We start from the raw sequence: 20,758 nt of genomic DNA on the forward strand, positions 1-20,758 counted from the left end.
TACCACCATCCATCCATCTATCCATCCATCCATTCATCTACCTACCTAGCAACCTTCTTTACTTCATTCCATCCCTCATCATCATCCATCCATCTACCTACCTACCTACATACCTACCTACCTACCTACCTACCTACCTACCTACCTACCTACCAAACCTATTTCCTTCCTTCATTCCATCCATCATACATCTAACTACCCACCAACCTTCTTGCCTTCCTTCCTTTCTTCCATCCATCATCATCCATCAATGTATCTATCTATCTACCTACCAACCTACTTTCCTTCCATCCATCCATCCACCTACCTACCTACCAACCTACTTTCCTTCCATCCATCCATCCACCTACCTACCTACCAACCTACTTTCCTTCCATCCATCCATCCATCTACCTACCTACCAACCTACTTTCCTTCCATCCATCCATCCACCTACCTACCTACCAACCTACTTTCCTTCCATCCATCCATCCACCTACCTACCAACCTACTTTCCTTCCATCCATCCATCTACCTACCTACCAACCTTTCCTTCTTTTTTCCTTCCCTTCATCCATCTATCATCCATCTATCATCCATCTATCCTCCTTTCTGTCCATTCATTTATCCACCTACCTACCTACCTACCAACCTTCTTTCCTTCCTTCCTTTACTTACTTACTATACTCACTGACTGACTAGCTAACTGACTGACTAACTTACTCAGTAAATTTGCCTGCCAGTTAAAAAGTGCCAAACGCTAAAGGTTCTATAGTCACCAAGCTGCTATTGTTGGACCCTTGAGTAAAGCCTTCATATGTAAGTTCTCAGTTGTAAGACATTTTGGATAAAGATGTCTGTGAAATGCATACTACACATTGTTACACATTAGCAAAGTTAATGTGACAATATTTTAACATATAATAATTTAATGTTACTTTTGGCTATATTCATTTTAGGTATCATCAGAACAGCATTGCCAGACATGGATAGAGAAGGAAAAGAGCACTACACAGTGGTCATCCAGGCCAAAGACATGGCGGGACAGGTGGGAGGATTGTCCGGCTCCACTACCGTCAACATCACGCTCACTGATGTCAATGATAACCCTCCTAAATTCCCTCCAGGTAAATAACACAGCACAGATTGTCTTTTATTTATGTCCTTCTCAGGTCAGAATTCAGTCACAGTAAAACTGATGCTGCGAGGATGAATTGTTGCCAGATTATTGATTGTTAGATTTGATTTCATGGCTTTATATGATATGTCAAAATCAGATCAGCAGCTCTCTCTCAGTGAGTGGACTGATTCGCTGTTATAGGTTCTGGTAAATGTGTTAAAGGTTTTATTTGTTTGTTTGTTATTTAGACCGAGTTATGGAAGGTACAATGTGAGAGAAAACAAATAAATACAAATAAATTAAATAAGGTAACCCAAAGCCCTGTGTGAATTTATTGAGACAGCTTCAAAAATTTTTTTATATATTTTAACATTCTTAGTAAAGAAAAGCACTTTGTGAGCATGTTGCAGGTAATGTAGAAAAGACAAATTTAAACAAACCCATTAAATAATTAACAAATAAGCAAATAATGATTTACCAATAATGCGTGTGTATATGTTTTACTCTTTTTTTAATAATAGGGAATAAAAAACTATTAATTATCAAACCAAAAATTATTTATATAAGTAGGGTGGCTCGGTGGGTAGCACTGTCGCCTCACAGCAAGAAGGTCCTGGGTTCGATCCCCAGGCGGGGTGGTCCGGGTCCTTTCTGTGCTGAGTTTGCATGTTCTCCCTGTGTCTGCGTGGGTTTCCTCTGGGAGCTCCGGTTTCCTCCCACAGTCCAAAAAAACATGCAGTCAGGTTAATTGGAGACACTGAATTGCCCTGAATTGCCCTGCGATGGACTGGTGCCCCGTCCAGGGTGTTACTGTGTGCCTTGCGCCCATTGAAAAGCTGGGATAGGCTCCAGCAACCCCCCCGCGACCCTAATTGGATAATCGGTTAAGAAAGTGAGTGAGTGAGTGAGTGCTTTCCAGTAGTCAAAACAAAATAAACCGTACATACATTCCCAATATTCCAATATTTTGGCCTAGTTTTATAAATGTCAACAAGAATGTCTGTTCTTGATGTCTACATCTTAAAGATAAAAATTATTTTTCGTTAAAACCACCATATGACATTAATGCTCTTTTCTCATAAAAAAATCAGCTGTGATTGGCTCTAATAAAACGACTTTAGATAAATTACACCACATAATATTGCTGTATATTCTGCTTAATATTCCTATATCATTGCATTTATTAATGAAATTACTGTCATATATTTGTTTTCTCTTACTGCTGATGTAATGCACACATCTATAAAGTTTGTGGATTTATTGATTGATTGCATAATTGATTTATTGATTAATTAATTGCATCATTAATTGATTGCGGGCGGCAAGGTGGCTTAGTGGGTAGCACTGTCACCTCACAGCAAGAAGGTCCTGGGTTCGATCCCCAGGTGGGGCGGTCCAGGTCCTTTCTGTGCGGAGTTTGCATGTTTTCTCCGGGTGCTTCGGGTGCTCCGTTTCCCTCCCATAGTCCAAAAACATTCCACCAGGCTAATTGGAAACACTGAATTGTCCTATAGATACCTAGCCGCTAGATGCACAAACCAGTGCATTGTAGTGCCGGTCCCAAGCCTGGATAAAATAGGGAGGGTTGTGTTAGGAAGGGCATCCGGCGTAAAAATTTTGCCAAATCAATGCGGATCATGATCCGCCGAGAGCCGAACCCGCAAGCGAACGGGACAGATGCCGAGGAAGAAGATTGATTGATTGGCTGATTGATTGGATAATTGATTTGTTGATTAAACCAATTATGGAATTCTTACCTGTATTTAAATTTGATCTCACTGAAACATAGCACTTTATCTCCCTGTTACTTATTGCTGGACATTTTTAAATAATCTGTTGCATAGCAAATAATAAATATATTTATTTATTTAACATAACTGGGAGTCCCATGTACTAAAAATTATAACCAATACTGAAATCACATTGATTTCTTTTAGTGTATCAGATATATTATTATTTGCCCACTATTTCTGCAGTGGTTCTATAAAGTTTTAATAGATTAATGCTTATAGTGTTGAAATGGAAACCACACAATGAAAGTAGCAACATTATCAACCAACCTGGCACGCATGTCTATTGTGAACAATTATAATGCAATATCTTTTAGTCTGGAATCTTGTAGTAGACATTTGTGTCCATTTTGTATTTACAGAAAACTATCAGGTGTTTGTCCCTGAGTCTGCACAGGTGGGAAAACCAGTGGGAAAGATCAAAGCCAATGATGAGGATGTAGGGGTTAATGCTGAAATTAAATACAGCATTATTAATCAAGAAGCTGCCAACATGTTCTCCATTGCTACAGACAAAGACACAAAAGAAGGCGTCATCAGTCTTAGAAAGGTACTGAATCGTGTTATCATCCTACTCATTTGTTCTTTTTAATGCTTTTAGAAAGCCAGGCGGTAATAAAGTAATGTATGTGTATGCCATATGGTTCATATAGAAATTCCTTTTTTTCACAAATAGGACTATGCTGGCAGACTGACTTTATATAAATAAGAGTCCAAATCCTACGCAAACTTAGACAGCAATTTAAAATGTTAAGATCTGGTACAGAATTGTATTCCCTAGATTGTGAAAGACAACTAGATCCTTGAATAAATAAAGGGCAGTGAACACTATTTAGTTTAACACAAAACAAAATAAAAAAAATCTAGAATTGATTTAATAACATGATATGCACTAAATATTAGTACATTGAAATATCAAACCACAATAATACAAACCAAGAAAGAAAAGATCAAAAGGTCTTACAGAAAACTTTGGAGACACACTAGAAAAATTCCAAAATCATAACCAACTAATAGTGACAATCAGATATAAAGTTCTCCCAAATATCTTTACCCTTACACTTTGACATATACACTGATCAGCCATGACATTAAAACCACCTTCTTGTTTCTACACTCACTGTCCATTTTTTCTGCTCCACTTACCATTTAGAAGCACTTTGTAGTTCTACAATTACTGACTGTAATCCATCTGTTTCTCTACATACTTTTTAGCCTGTTTTCACCCTGTTCTTCAATGGTCAGGACCCCCACATGACCACCACAGAGCAGGTATTATTTAGGTGGTGGATGAGTCTCAGCACTGCACTGACATGGTGATGGTGTGTTAGTGTGTGTTGTGCTGGTATGAGTGGATCAGACACAGCAGCACTGCTGGAGTTTTTAAATATCGTGTCCACTCACTGTCCACTCTATTAGACACGAGACGAGACGACATGAGATGATCGCTCATCTATTGCTGCTGTTTGAGTTGGTCATCTTCCAGACCTTCATCAGTGGTTACAGGACGCTGCCCACAGAGTGTTGTTGGCTGGATATTTTTCCATCCAGCAGTAAAAGTAAGGTGTTTAAAAACTCCAGCAGCGTTGCTGTGTCTTATCCACTCATACCAGAACAACACACACTAACACACCACCACCATGTTAGTGTCACTGCAGGGCTGAGAATAATCCACCACCCAAATTATACCTACTCTGTAGAGGACCTGGGAGAGTCCTGACCATTGAAGAACAGCATGAAAGGGGGCTAACAAAGCCTGCAGAGAAACAGATGGACTACAGTCAGTAATTGTAGAACTACAAAGTACTTCTATATGGTAAGTGGAGCTGATAAAATGGACAGTGAGTGTAGAAACAAGGAGGTTGTTTTAATGTTATGGCTGGTCGGTGTATACACAAGCAATGATGGGAATGATATGCAGTCATTTTTCAGGTTTGGAGTGTGGAATTGAATACAGATAAAAAAGCGCAACAAAAAAAGAGAGATCATCCACTCAAGCTTGTCTTTATACTTAGAAGTTAAAGTTCAGCATGATAGTCTCTTGGGTAAAGCTAGTAATAAAAGTTGATGTTACAGCTCTATAGACATTGTCTACAATAGAAAGAAGCAACTCACAGTTCAGGCTTCCAGTCTAAGTGCAGGGTATGTGGAGTTCATCCAAAAAACAATCTCTGTCTTTCAGCCATGTCAGAGAACCAGCCGACTGAGGCTAGAGGTTATATTCACAAGACCTTATTCAGGAGACACTTTCACCTCTGAGGTTTAGAGGAGAAAAAAGATCCCTTAACCCGTCACATCCGATCAATTCCAGTACAGCTCTGCCTTTATGTGATGCAGCTGTTAGTTTGACCAAAGGGTAATAAGAATCTCTTCTTTAAAAAAAAGGGCATAGGTGTAGGAGAGCGAGTGAATGGAGGAGTGTGTGATACTGTGCCACGGACTGGCTCATATTTCCTGCCTAGCTCCCATTGTTTTTGGTTAGGCTCTGGACCTACTGAGACATTTAGCAAGGTAATTAAAATTAATTAATGAATATATTAATTAGAGTATTTAAAATGATGAGAAGTTCCTTTCTGAACATTATTTTAAATAATTAACTTTACCTAGGAGAAATGGTCATGCGGCATGTGGTGTTCAGTGTCCTGTTTAGTGTCCTGCAGACGTGTTCAGATTTTACAAAAATGTAAAATGTCTGTGTGGCTTTGTGCTAGTGTGAGTTTCTTAAGCTTCCACCCAAATAGGTCAGTAGGTATATTGGATAGTCTAACTTACCCCTTGGGGTGGGTAAACAAGTCACGGAATAAGAGAGTAATCAATCAAGTCTGTTGCCCAACAACAGATTAACCACTGTATGAAGAGTGTTCGTGTCCTGGTCCTTGTGGTTCTGGGTTCATTATGGCTGCCCAGAAAATATATAAATTAAATGAATGATCACACTTTCATATAGTCAGCAATTGTTCATCCTTCAAGACAAGTGTCTTTAATAAAACATGATAAATGCGAAAATAACCGAAACAGCAATGTAACGACAATAGACAGAAGTACAGACAGGAAGTCATAAACCAATAAGCAATAGAACAGGTATTCAAGAGAGTCAAGAGATACAATCAAGAACCCAGGTGGGCAGCAGGATATTCCACTAGCACACCAGCGCCGAGATTCTGAACTCCTCGGTTCGAAACTCGGCGTTGCCACCAGTCGGCTGGGCGCGGTCTAGCGGGCATAATTGACAGTGCCTGCAGCAGACATGTTTCTGCTAGGGCAGGATGATCGGACTATATGGGTGGTGTCTTCAAACGCTGTGTTATCCATTAGCAGATAGAGAAGCAAAAAAGGTGGAAAAAGGGTTCTGCTAAAGGCTGCGTGCGGATCGGAGAAGGCGTGAGCAGCAGTATACCCACCTCAACTGCAATCTGGGATCCCCCAGCAGAGGAAGACAAATTGACTACACTAAATTGGGAGAAACTGGGAGAAAATGCATGAATGAAAAAGAGATACAATCAAGGTTACACACAATACATTTACATTTCCGGCATTTAGCAGACGCTCTTATCCAGAGCGACTTACAGAAGTGCTTTCACAGTAAACATTTCCCTACTTCAGTTTAAGTAGACAACAGTCCAAGGATACAAATCTGCTGAAACCCTGTTAGAACAAAGGCTTTTTTATATAAATAAATAAGAACCTTAGTAAGTACATGTAAGTTCTCAGCTTACGTGCGTAGTAAGTATGTGGGTTTTTTAATCATCTTTTGAAGACAGTGAGAGACAGGGGGAGTTTGTTCCACCACTTGGGTGCAAGTACAGAGAAGAGCTTTGATGTGTGTCTTCCTCGAGTTCTGGGTTGGGGATCAAGGCGAGCGAGACTAGTGGTACAGAGCAAGGTTTTATTAGACCTTGAAGGTAACTTAAGGCTGGTCCATTTTTGGCTTTGCAGGCAAGCATCATTGTTTTAAACTGAATGCACATGGCTACAGGAAGCCAGTGAAAAGAGCACAGCAGTGGGGTGATACGACAGCGTATAGGTTGGTTAAAAACCAGGCGAGCAGCTGCATTTTGAATTAGTTGCAAGGGTTTAATAGTGGACATAGGAGCACCTGCCAGGAGGAAGTTGCAGTAGTCCAGCCGTGAGATTATAAGTGACTGGACAAGAGTCTGAGTGACTTCCATAGAGAATAATGGACGAATCTACTTGATGTTGTAGAGAAGGATCCAGCATGATCTTGTCATTTTGGCTACATGAGGAGAGAAGGACCGCTGGTTATCCAGGACAACACCAAGGTTTTGTACATTATCAGATGGTCTGATCTAAGAGTCATCAAGAGAGATAACTAGGTCCTGGGTTGGAGATTGTCTGAAGGAGGGAGTGACAGAATGAGCTGAGTATCATCTACATAGGAGTGGTAGGAGAAGCCATAGGAGGCTATGACCTTACCAAGAGAGTGGTTGTAGATGTAGAATAGAAAAGAGCCAAGTACAGAGCCCTAAGGAATACCAGTTGAGAAAGTGCATGAAGGGGATATAGATCTCCTCCATGACAAGTTGTAGGAGCACCCTTCCAGGTAGGAGGCCATCCATTGCCATGCTGAACTAGTTATTCCGAGGCTAGAGAGAGTAAACAAGAGAATGCTGCAGAGAAGTAAGGAAACACTCAGTACAAAACTAGACAGGGTTGGCAATACTTAAATACAGATTTAAGTGGGTATACTAAATCATACAGTGGTGTTCAAAAAAATAGCAGTGATTTTAAAAAAGCGAATAAAGCACAAAATCATTATAATAACTTTTATTTCCATAAATGCAAATGCACTGAAAATACTACACTTTTAATTCTAAATCAAAACATTAACAAAATTTAGCCAGTTTGTGTTAATACTTTACAGAAAATTAAGAAAAATGAATATTAGGCTGTTCAAAAATATAAACTGAAAATGTTTGAGGTTTCACTTTACTTTAAATTACTGAACTAATATTTAGTGGCATTACAATTGTTTCCGATATCTGTGTTGCATGGAGTTGACCAACTTCTGGCACCTCTGAACAGGTATTCCAGTCCAGGATGATTAGACGACATTCCACAGTTCTTCTGCAATTTTGGGTTTTGCCTCAAAAAAACGTGTTTCAGATGTCAGAACACAAGTTCTCTATGGGATTGAAGTCAGGGGATTGGGCTGGTCACTCTATTACCTCAATCTTGTTTGTCTGTAACCAAGATGTTTTGGGTCATTGTCATGTTAAAACATCCATTTTAAGGACATTTCTTCTTCAACATAGGGCAACATAATCTCCTCAAGTATTCTGATATATTTAAATTGATCCATGATCCCTCGTATGCGATCAATAGGCATAACACCATGGTATGAAAAACATCCCCATATTATAATTTTGTACCACCATGCTTTACTGTCTTCACAGTGTACTTGAATTCAGTGCTCGAGGGTCATCTGACATACTGTCTATGGCCACTAGACCCAAACAGAACAATTTTGCTTTCACCAGTCCACAAAATGTTGAGCCATTTCTCTTTGGACCAGTCAATGTGTTCCCTGGCAGATTTGAACCCATTCAGGACACGTCTTTTTCTTAACAACGGGACTTTGCAGGGAGTTAAATTGGCTTCACTTAATCATCTTCTGTACTCACTGGTAACTTCAGATGTTCCTTGATCTTTTTGGAGGTGATCATTGGCTGAGTATTTGCCATTTTGGCTATTCTTCAATCCTTTCAAACAGTAGTTCCACGCTTCCTTCTGCGTCTTTCAGGTTTTGGTTGTCACTTCAAGGCATTTGAGATCATTTTAGCTGAGCAGGCTATAATTTGCTGCACTTCTCTGTATGTTTTTCCCTCTACAATCAACTTTTTAATCAAAGTACGCTGTTCATCAGAACAATGTCTGGAACAACTCATTTTCCCCAGTATTTCAAAAGGAAATGTGCTATAACCAACCTGTGCAACATTTGCCACCCTCCTACCTTAAATAAGGGACAAAATTGACACCCGTTCTTCTGCAGAATGAATGACTTCACCAACTGAACTCCTCACTGCTATTATTTTGAACAACCCCCTTTCAATCAATGCTTCGATTACTCAGAATGAGCGGCATGCATGTCCTAATTGTTGGGTTTGTTTTATTTTCATTACTCTACTACACTTTCAAGTCAATTTTTTGCTATGTAGAAATATCACTTCTACTAAAAACAGTGATTTATCAGGTTAATGGTGTTGGACTGCTAATTTTTTGAACACCACTGTACATACAACCTGATGATCAACAGATGATTATACTTGGTATTGCAGTGGCGTGAAACAAGTACAAGAGTCCTAATAGGATTATGCTAGTTATGGCAGTGCCATATTCCTAAGCAGAGTCCAAAGAGTCAACATGTCACAGGAGAGAGTCAAGTGAGTAAACCAGTCGTGATCGCCAGGAAGTGTGACATTGTGGGTTTACTCTGGGTACTCTGATGTCCTTGTTAGTAGGAAAACACCCTCCCCCTCTTTTTGTGCCTTATATTTCTGCGAGGGTGCAGACCCACCATATTTAATACCAGGTTGAGAAGCTGTTGAAAAATAAATGGGAGTTTAAATAGGCTGTAAAAAGCCTGTTTTATAATAGGTTACATGTATCAGTTCATACATTTTCAAGATGATCTGTATAGTGCTAAACCAGCCATAATGAGGTGCACCTGCATCTGTCAGTGCAAAAAAAAAACATAATAATGCTGCTGCATTTATTTTTGGGAGTGCTTGACACAGACACAGTGATGCCATTGCTTTGGCTTTCCTCAGGTTTATGGCTGGAAATGGTTTTACAATATAAAAGCATTACAATTTAATGCTTAAACTTTAAACTTAAAATAATGACTGTTAATTATTGTGTTTTCCAGCCACTTAACTATGAAAAGAAGAGACAGTACACTCTGCATATTGCAGCAGAAAACACGCACCTCGACCCTCACTTCTCCCACCTGGGATCATTTAGGGATAATGCTACTCTCAAGATAACAGTTGGAGATGTGGATGAACCTCCTGTTTTCTCTATGGATTATTATATCATGGATGTAGATGAGGATGCCAAAATTGGCACAGAAGTGGGAAGAGTAACAGCACAGGATCCAGACAGCAAAAACAGCCGAATCAGGTAAGACTAATTTATTAGTGATGGCTATATTAATACACATGATCAGAGCAAATTAGAAATATACAGTACATTTACTAAAGTGAATAAAGATGTATCATATCTGACTAAACAGTGGTGCAATGGTACAATGTAGGTACAGGGTCCTGGCTATCTGGTTTAATCTATGCTACTGTTACTGTCTGTTTCAAGTTTTCCATGTTCTTTCTATGTTCCACTTTCATTCTAACTACCAAAAACATTACAGTAGTTAGACTTGCTAATCTAGATGTGAGTGTGTCATGTGCTGATTGTGTTCTGTTAAGGAGATACTTCTTCCTGAGTGAAGTTGTTTGTGGTGATGGCTTCAAAAATAAAAAATGGCATATTTAAATGTGATTATTATTGTTTTTATTATAATTATCATTATTATTATTATTTTATTTTTATTCATTTATATTTATATAGTATATTATTGTTTTATAAAATTTTTTATTTTATTTATTTATTTATTTTGCTTTTTTGTGTGTGTGTGGTAGTGCAGGTTGTGGTTCCTGAGTAATGCCTTATAGATTTTTATCTTTTAATCAGTAAGTGCATCATTTACAGTTCTTTTGTCTCTTTAAAATAACACAAAACTGCACGTGACTACCAAAACTTAATCTAATCAACTTATTGCAGCTGTCGTTTCTGCATAGTAGAAAGTATTGCAGGTTTAAAGCTGAGACCTATGAAGCAAACAAGCAAAGGTTGATAAAGTCAGAAGCAACATTTATTAATTGTTTTTAAATAACTGCCTCTTCATCAAGGTTGTGGTGAAAACAGTTCACCCTAGACAGGGCAGGGCATGACCTTTTTTAGGTGTTTGACAGTATAGTTGCTACAAGTAGAAAAGTATTAGTTTTAATTACACAAATATTGCATTAAACAACAATAACGCACGACAATACTGCCTTTTTCACCTTACTCTTTAATATCTCTGCTGCTGTATAAACCTTATACTGCTAATTGTATAGCACAGGGGTGTCAAACTCATTGTCACCAAGGGCCACATCTGCATTATGGTTGCCCTTAAAGGGCCGATTGTAACGTATCCTGCTGTGACTGCAGTCTGCATTTTAAGTCTTGGACAATTTGTTTGGACAAAATTCTGTGTTTGGTGTCTAAATGCTAAATTTATACTGTATATTTATAATGTATATCTACATTTATATTGAACTCCTTTACCACAGACACGTTCTCATAACACAAGAGACGTACCGGTTTTTCTTCTTGAAGCACAAACTTGTATTCACTTTCCCATCTTTCATTAAATTACCTTCCTTCTGCTTCAATTTTCTGTTCTTGTACATTTTGGGATTATTTGTAAATATTTCTCAACATCACTTGTTGGAAAACGCTGATGTGGAAACACTTCCGTCTAGTGGCGGGATGCGGTCACTTTGCGGGTCACAAAATCGGCATGCGTTGTGGGAGATGCAGTGTATGTACGATTTTACAGTGTATTTTATGACAATCATGCATCTTTTAAACTCTTGCGGGCCACATTAAATGACGTGGCGGGCCATATTCGGCCCGCGGGCCTTGAGTTTGACACGTGGTATAGCAGAATATGTTTTTTACCTCACTTATCATTTACTCAGTACTATGTACTGGCCAATACTATTTTTTTGTTTTTGTTCCGCCCCCTCTGTTTCTTTAGACTCTCTTTTTTTTTAGTCTGCACTGTGTAAATTGTATTATTTTGCACTTGTGTTCTGTATTGCACCCTGGTCCTGGAGGAACGTTGTTTCGTTTCAGCGGAAATGACAATAAAGCCTCTCTTAAACTCTCTTGAACTCTTATAACAAGATTCTAGTAATCTTAGTACTTTTTAAAATGAAGTAGCTCGTAGAAATTTCTATAGTATGATTCTCTTCCCAACCTCAGTTTGGTTCAGGTGTTAAAAAGCAGATTATTAGACCCAGTGGGGTCAATTTCCAGAATTTCAGACAATAAGAACTCGTATCTGACCCCCAGACAGTCAAATTCTTGCACAGAAATTGACACTCAAATTAGGCATACACTGAAGTTTATTTAGCCAATGTTAGGTGTGTAAAATTGACGTTGTTTAACCTGAATGTTTTAATTTAGTTTAAGACAACAGATAAAATTACCCATCATTTTATTACAAACACATCCTAACCTAATTAGCTAAAATAGGTCAATATAAGCTCTTGATAATATTTTAGCGTGCAGATTGATAATTAATTTGATAGATTGGTAATTAATAGTGACTTGTTATTTAATAAGGGGTAGTTCTGTAGCAGTATCATTTTTTGCATGTTAGTCAGGTTCAACAGCCTGATTAGGCGCTCTACAGACACAATTTGTCTAAAGGAATGAAAGCCCGGAGGGGGTTTGCCTCATTGCCACTGCAACAGAAACACCCGCTGTCTGGTCAATATGCCTGCCTGAGTCATGGAATAATCCTTTAGTCTGACCTGTTTCTCCAAGTGTGTTATGTCTGTATGTAGGAAACTTCCACTAGATGATTAAGGGAAGTACCTGATGGCTTTATAGTGTCAGAGGGGGGTGTTACTCTGTACTTTTTTTTGGTCATCATGTATGCCTTGTATGGGGCAAAGGTTGACAATGCAGTAAAATTAATTAGACATTAAAAAAGAGGGTGTCAGTATTATATCTCTTATGTAGTTATATTAATGTATACTATTTAACTATGTGCTTTGAGGGCGGCATGGTGGCTCGGTGGGTAGCACTGTTGCCTCACAGCAAGAAGGTCCTGGGTTGGATTTCCAGGTAAAGCGGTCTGGGTCCTTTCTGTCTGGAGTTTGCATGTTCTCCTCATGTCTGCATGGGTTTCCTCCAGGTGCTCTGGTTTCCTCCCACAGTCCACAAAATTGCCCTTGGTCTAAGTGTCTGTGTGAATGTGTGTGATTTCCCTGTGATGGACTAGCAACCTGTCCAGTGAGTTTACTACCATTCGCCCAGAGAATTGGACCCACCGTGACCGGATGAAGCAAGTGAATGAATGAATGTATTTTGTGACACAGATGATTATTTTGTGTTCTGGTGTTTTAGTAGATTGTATTATACCAGGGATCTTTAAAAAGTTTCCGCACTTTTATATTTTCGTTGGATACGGTGAGGGTGGGAGGAGTAGTAATTGGTTGTGTCTGAAAGGCTGAGAGCGAGCTTATAGTCTGGATTTTGCACCATCTGATTTCCACCTTTTTGAACTGCTCAAAGAAGCTTTAAGGGGAAGAAGATTTTCATTTGATGATGATGCAGAGATGTTCACAAGCCAAAAAATACAAGTCCGAGTCAAGTCACGAGTCTTTAGGCTAGAGTCCGAGTCAGTCAGTGGCGATTTCTCTAAGACTGCAAGGGAAGCTCAGCTTCCCCTAAAATGTCAAAAATTAAATGGTCAAATATGTACAGTTGTGTTAACATTTCATTGACAAATGCGTTAGAACACGTTCATCTCGAAGACGAGTTTGTTCAGAATCAGATACTTATCACAAATCGACTGACTCGAACTTCTCATACTTTCCCGGAGCGTGAATGCGTTTGCCCGCAGAAGCTGAGCGTTTCTTCATTTCTATGGGGCTGCATTGAAAGGTTTTTTTCATTGCTTCAAAACTCGCCGGTCATTGGATAAATGTCACGATTTTGTCCCGCCCCCGGACGCTGAGCGTCTCTGGGGGTGAATGGAGCTGTGGGCGGGTCTGGACACTGAGCTTCTGCAAGATGATTGGAGGATCAGTCGAAAGGCTGAATCCCGTTTTGATTGACAGCTATCACTGGGAGCTTCAGTCCTATCGCGGATTTTGCAAGTGAAGTCGAAAGACGTTTTGCAACCCATTTCAGGCCATTTTCTTTAAAAGGAACGGAGGGCAGAATTTATATTTAAATAAATGTACAAATTTTATGATGTAAGCCAACAATGAGCTTTCCCTCTTTGAAAGACCAGCAGCCGCCACTGGAGTCAGTCATGAGTAAATATATATAATATATACAAAACATATATTGGCAATGTAGCGTAGAAATAAACAAATAATATGTATGTTCATATAAACAACAACAGATTAGCAACTGTATTTTGCAGTTTTACTTAGTGCCTTTACTTTCCTAGTCATTGTGCAAACGAATGTAATTTCTGTAACAAGAAGGTACCAGTTAAAAGCTTAAACTGATACGTTTTGTTTTCATTGCAAAACAAAAGCACGCAATAAAGCACGGCACAGTAGCCAAAATCCAAAACACAGCAAAAAATCATAACCACTGCTTACCTTAGCTTATGTTATTCCAGATGCTATTAAAATTAGGAATATAATCCGTTATTTTGTAAATGTGTGCTTATAATTAAAAACCTCCAAACTTTTCCCGGTTGTGAAGTAAAACACTAACTCGTTAGAAAGCCAATCAATCGATTCATTGACGCATCATCTGTGTGACACAAACTAAATAAATGCAAATAACAGCATTTCTTACTAAAAATTTAAATCAGAAGGTCTGAGTGGTTCAGAAAGCGGTCTTTCAACCATTAGCACCAATTCTTTACCCCAGTTGTTTATGTGAAGTGCACTGCGTAGGGTATTCCATCATTTTAAGTGAGATTCCAATCCAAAGGTAACGAAAATGTTCAAATGAAGTGAACTTCAAACTGTGTAGGGAGTAGGGAGCGACGCTTCATCACTACACCGGAAACTGGCTGTAACATTTACCCATTGCGTGCTTTGGGAAAAATGCATCAGAAGGTGACTATGTAGAAAAGTGATAGAGTTTAAAAAGTGATGAAGCCTCATAGTTGTATAAAAAGTGTTTGCACTACACTACACAATCACTCTTAATGAGTGTGGCAAGATTACTCACCAACCTAGGGGTCATGGGCACCTTCTCTAAATTTGTCAGTGACTGGAAATCATGTAGTGTGCAATAGATATTAACTACAGTCTGTAAGCCGCATAATCCAATGCATCCTCCTACATGCTTTGCATGAGTAATCAAACCATTATGCAGACTCCTGACCCATGATATATTCACAGTGATGTGCTGGCATAGCTGCGTCTCTCAACCTTTATTTAACCTCTGTCATCTGATATGCTTTATTACGTCTCTCTTTAATTCGAAAAGGCTAAATTTAATTGGAAGTTAGTGAATGGATATGACACCTATGCCTTTGCTTTGCCCTACTATACCCCCCACCCCCTCTTTTTATCTGTCTCTCTGGAGGATTATTGTAATTAGTGTAGTCAGGGCTCTCAAAGTCAGGGAACACTAATGTAAAGTACCTTTTATCACAGTATTTTGACAAGGGCTTATCTCTAAAACCAAGTATGATAGATTTCCGGTTTGTTGTTTTGAATTTAGTATAAAACCTGAATAAATTCTTTATTTCAAGCATTTCCCAGTGGAATAGTAATAACCACTGATGGCAAACAAGTATGTAATCACTTTTATTATTTTATATACATCCATTAGATAGATTCACTTCACATTTACACTCATGTCTTTTGACTTTTTTTACTTAGACCGATCAAACATAACATTATGACCACCTTCCTAATATTGTCTTGGTCCCCCTTTTGCTGCCAAAACAGCCCTGATCCATCGAGGCATGGACTCCACTAGACCCCTGAAGGTGTGCTGTGGTATCTGGCACCAAGATGTTAGCAGCAGATCCTTTAACTCCTGTAAGTGGATCGGACTTGTTTGTCCAGCACATCCCACAGATGCTCCATTGGATTGAGATCTGGGGAATTTGGAGGCCATGTCAACACCTCAAACTCGTTGTTGTGCTCCTTAAACCATTCCTGAACCATTTTTGCTTGTGGCAGGGCGCATTATCCTGCTGAAAGAGGCCACAGCCATCAGGGAATACCGCTTCCATGAAAGGGTGTACATGGTCTGCAACAATGCTTAGGTAGGTGGTATGTGTCAAAGTAACATCCACATGGATGTCAGGACCCAAGGTTTTCCAGCAGAACATTGCCCAAAGCATCACACAGCCTCCACCGGCTTGCCTTCTTCCCATAGTGCATCCTGGTGCCATGTGTTCCCCAGGTAAGCGACGCACACACACATGCCCATCCACGTAATGTAAAAGAAAATGTGATTAATCAGACCAGGCCACCTTCTTCCTTTGCTCCGTGGTCCAGTTCCAACGCTCACGTGCCCATTGCTGGCACATTCGGCGCTGGACAGGGGTCAGCATGTGCAACCTTCTATCAGAACCAGCATTAACTTCTTCATCAATCTGAGCTACAGTAGCTCGTCTGTTGGATCGAACCACATGGGCCAGCCTTCGCTCCCCACGTGCATCAATGAGCCTTGCCTGCCCATGACCCTGTCGCCAGTTTACCACTGTTCCTTCCTTGGACCACTTGTGATAGATACTGACCACTGCAGACAGGGAACACCCCACAAGAGCTGCAGTTTTGGAGATGCTCTGAGCCAGTCGTCTAGCCATCACAATTTAGCCCTTGTCAAACTCGCTGAAATCCTTACGCTTGTCCATTTTTCCTGCCTCTAACACATCAACTTTGAGGATAAAATGTTCACATCCTGCGTAATATATCCGACCCACTAACCGGTGCCATGATGAAGTGATAATCAGTGTTATTTACTTTATCTGTCAGTGGTCATAATGTTATGCCTGGTCAGTGTATATGAATATAAACAAAAACTATGTACACTATAGATATAATGAGAGAAAAAGCAAAGGGTTAAGGATTTACGATGAAAGAAATATCAGTAACTTTCTATATCTAGATGACAACACTCGTAGCAGGAAGACCTAAAGGCACTAATAAGGAAAGTCAAAGAACAGAGTGAAGAAGACAAAAGTCATGACAGCAGGGAAGACCAATAACTTTGATGATGATGTTGAAGTAGTGACAGCTTTTGCCTACTAGGATTAATTATTAACAGCAAAGAATTCAGCAGTCGGGAAATACGTCATACTGGCACTTGGCAGAGCAATGATAAAAGAACGGGCAAATATCTTCAGGTATAAAGATTTGTCTTTCCTCCAGACTATGGTCTTCTTTGTAATACTACATGGATGTAAAAGCTAGGCAATAAAAAGTGTGACAAGTAGAATGTTGATGATTTTGACCTTGGATGGCTGGGAAGACAAAATAAATAGATAGCGCAAATAATTACAATTTTCTTATTTTGGACACATTATGAGGAGAACCAGCTTATTGGAAAAGACTTGGAAGAGTTGATAGAAGATAGAAGAGGAAAGGGATGACCAACAGCAGAATGGATGGATACTATTAGAGGAACAATTAATGAGCCATTAGGAAGCCTGAAAAACTAAACAGAAGACATGATGTTCTGAAGAAACACAATCCATAAGGAGTCAGAATAATAATAATAATAATTAGGGCTGGCACCAATATGATACTCTGTATTGGTATCGGTCCGATATTGGCCCAAATCGGAAGGAAAAAAACGTGTAATCTGATCTGATACTGTTGTAAATATTGTGTTGTAAATAACACTTAATGTAAATAAGGCCATTCAGAAATTAAAACACACTGATCTACTTAAACTTTTAGCATTTTAAAAAATAATCTACTACTGCCACATCTAAAAACACTGTTTTATGGCATTTCGTCCAAAGTGTCTACAATTGGAAGATGTGGATGTCAATCAAACGCGATGGACCAATTAGAATTGACGCAGTGTTTGGTTGAGATTTTTCGTTAAAGTTCTGTCACGTTTTTAGATGATTAAAAACCAAAGCGCGCTTATTAAAAAACCCTGCTGGATTTTGAAGAGGACATCTGTGGCTAAACGTGAAACGGTGTAGTTTGTTTTATTTCATAACACTAATGGATTAATCGTTGAGGATGTGAGATATCTCCAAGCCGGGACAAGATATATACATCTGTTTATTTTTTATTATTTAATTGTTTCATTTGTATTGTTTATAAATAATATTTTTATTATTTATTTTATAATTTTTTTGCTGCCTCTTCAAGGTGTGGACTTGAGAGTTGGCAGATCTAGAATTTTATATTGAAATGATAATTTATTTGTTAAATACAGATAAAGTTGCACTTTAAATTTTATTTTAAATGTTTGTACGGTGCTGTTAAACAAGCCAAAAATGCTGCTAAATGTTCTGTGTGTAAAAGTTAAAATAAAAACAGCAGTTTTGCATAAGTGTGATGTTGTAGGTTCTGTTTTTATTCCTTTAGAATATTTGTTCACAGTCTGAGCATTGTTATTTAGATAGCTAGTTTAACCATGGTGCATTGAGACATGTATTATTACTGCTTAGTTGTTTGAGAGGAGAAATGACGGTATCGTATTGGTATCAGTATCGGCAGATACTCAATTTGCAGTATTGGTATCGTATCGGACATGAAAAAGTAGTATCGAGCCAGCCCTAATAATGATAATTATAATAATAATCATTATCATCACAATAATAATAATAACAATCATCATCATTATCATCACAATAATAATAATAATAATCATCATCATCATCTTCATTAACATCATCACAATAATAATAATAAAAATAATAATAGGTGGCACGATGGCTCGGTGAGTAGCACTGTCGCCTCAAAGCAAGGAGTGGAGCGTTCTGGGTCTTTTCTGTGTAGAGTTTGTATCCACTGACATCATTTTCCTGTTTTCTTGTTGCTTTCTGGCCAAATTTCTACATTTCTTATTCATTCTTCTCTGATGGCTTTATGAATCAGCCTGCTGTGTTGACTGCTTTTGCCAAGAGACTGTGGTGGCACTCAGCAGAAGCTGTGACCTGTCAGGTCATTGTGATTTTATATTGAAAGAACGACAGCTTGGTGCAAGAAAGACCAGCTGTTTATTTGTTTGTTTTGTTAATACAGACAAAGGCATCCTGTCTCTAGGCAACAACGAGTGCATTGCAGGGTAGAGGCTATTTCGTACATTTATGAGTCTACCATGGTTTCATCTCAGAAATGTCACTCAGCCCATGCTCTGGTGGCATCTTGCGTAATGAGTACAATTACATTCCTTTTTAAGCTTTATGAATCCATGTGGCACTGCTTACACTGTATCTGTCCTCTTTGCCATCTGTATGGTGCAGTGATCTTTTACTTTTAATTGCATGGGTTTAAAGTGTAAACTAGAAATGACCCCCTGGTTGTCTCGACAAAATAACAAAACAAAACAAATATTACAACTGTATATATTTATTTATTTATAAAATATGAATATATAAAAATTGAGTATGCATGTTATTCATTTGTAGTGTCTAAACACTTTCCCCATACTATTTAACATCTTTGTTTATAAATATAATTATATATTTATTATGTACATTTCTAAGTACAATGGAAAAATACATATTGGGTCTGTCTGAAAACCTAGTGAGCTCTTTACATAGACAGCATTTTAAGTCTTCCTACCCACGCTCCCAAGAAAAAGGCTGTCTAATTCCTTAGATACCTTAAAATGCTGCCTTTGAAGGTGCCTTAATTTTAAGAGATAATCTGACTGAATAAAGAGGAAGCATCAAATGCTTCCTTAGCGGTGAAGGCAATTTCAGCATTCAATGCGTCACAACTTTACTCACAAAAATTGGTTTGAATAGCCTGAGGCTAACTCTGTTAGCTTAGTAAGCAAAAACTACTGTGCTGTAATCGCCATAATCGTTGACTAAGTATGCCGTCCAAGATGAAAACTGCAGTGACATAATAGTTGTAATCACTGTGTAAGTAGTGCATCTAAATATTCTGCCTTATGAGTTCGATGTCTTATTAGAATCCTCTCTACTTAGATAGCTTTCTAGGTAGGCAGTCCTAATGTGTGTAAATAAAATTAAAGTCATTATTAATGCACTGGAAGTAGGGTGAAGTCAGGTCATTTGGGACACTACCGTAAGTGTTATTTTTCAAACTTGTTATGGATCTCTGCTATATTTCTGTAAAGAAAGTGAGTGCCAAATAAACCTTCCAACCTAGTCCTTCAAACACATAAAAAACCCTACCTCACTCCGGTGTCATGTTCAGGTAAAATGGGACAGCTGGTAAGTTAAAATGGGACAATGTCATGTTAATGACACCAAACAAATCAGCTTAATTGAGGAAAAGCTATATTTGATCTTTTTTTGTATTTTTAAATGGTCGAATGTGTTAAACAGTTCATTCATTTGTACGTTTAATTATTAATATAGTCTAGTGGAAGACTGTAACTCTACCCAGTACACCACGATACATATAGCCAAAGTTAATTTAATACTAGGAACATACTAACTACATAATTCTAGCTATTAGATTTGATTTTTTTGTTGGCACTGGATGTAGCCAAATGTAATGTCTGTAACATGACAGTGTAGCACACAATAGCGCAGTAACTTATGATTTTACGGCACCTGGTAGCTTAGACACCTGCCTATTTCACTTCTGAAATTTTTCACAGTTAATCTAATACATTGGATAACCACTGAAAATCCTTTCCCATAGAAATTACTATGTTGTTATTACAATATTTTAATTTCAAGTCAAATATTTCATAAATTGCAACATCATACAACCATTTTTTGGTGTTATACACTTATTGTTGTAGTTGCAGTACTCTTATAAGAGAAAATCAACATGCGGCATGGCTTACATTGCATGTCCAAGGACCAGTGATAACCTAGTTATCTTAGACCAATCAAAATGCTAGTTTCATGAAAAGAACATTTGTATTAATCATGTAATAACATGTTCTGTGATTGGCTGCTAACATTTAAATATTGGCT

At 38.4% G+C, this 20,758-nt stretch overlaps 1 protein-coding gene across 5 annotated transcripts in view; it reads left to right on the forward strand.

Annotated features, from left to right (window-relative positions):
• LOC134321844 (cadherin-18) overlaps positions 1–20,758 on the forward strand; it is a 169,603-nt gene that overhangs the window by 86,506 nt on the left and 62,339 nt on the right. For all 5 annotated transcript variants that reach the window (XM_063003681.1, XM_063003682.1, XM_063003683.1 and 2 more), the window contains 3 exons: positions 939–1,106; positions 3,252–3,439; positions 9,776–10,029. In XM_063003681.1, coding sequence (XP_062859751.1) covers positions 939–1,106; positions 3,252–3,439; positions 9,776–10,029 — 610 coding nt within the window. The remainder of the gene's footprint in view (positions 1–938; positions 1,107–3,251; positions 3,440–9,775; positions 10,030–20,758) is intronic.

The sequence above is a fragment of the Trichomycterus rosablanca genome, chromosome 10 (genome assembly GCF_030014385.1).
Source record: "Trichomycterus rosablanca isolate fTriRos1 chromosome 10, fTriRos1.hap1, whole genome shotgun sequence".
In the NCBI taxonomy this organism is placed as follows: domain Eukaryota; kingdom Metazoa; phylum Chordata; class Actinopteri; order Siluriformes; family Trichomycteridae; genus Trichomycterus; species Trichomycterus rosablanca.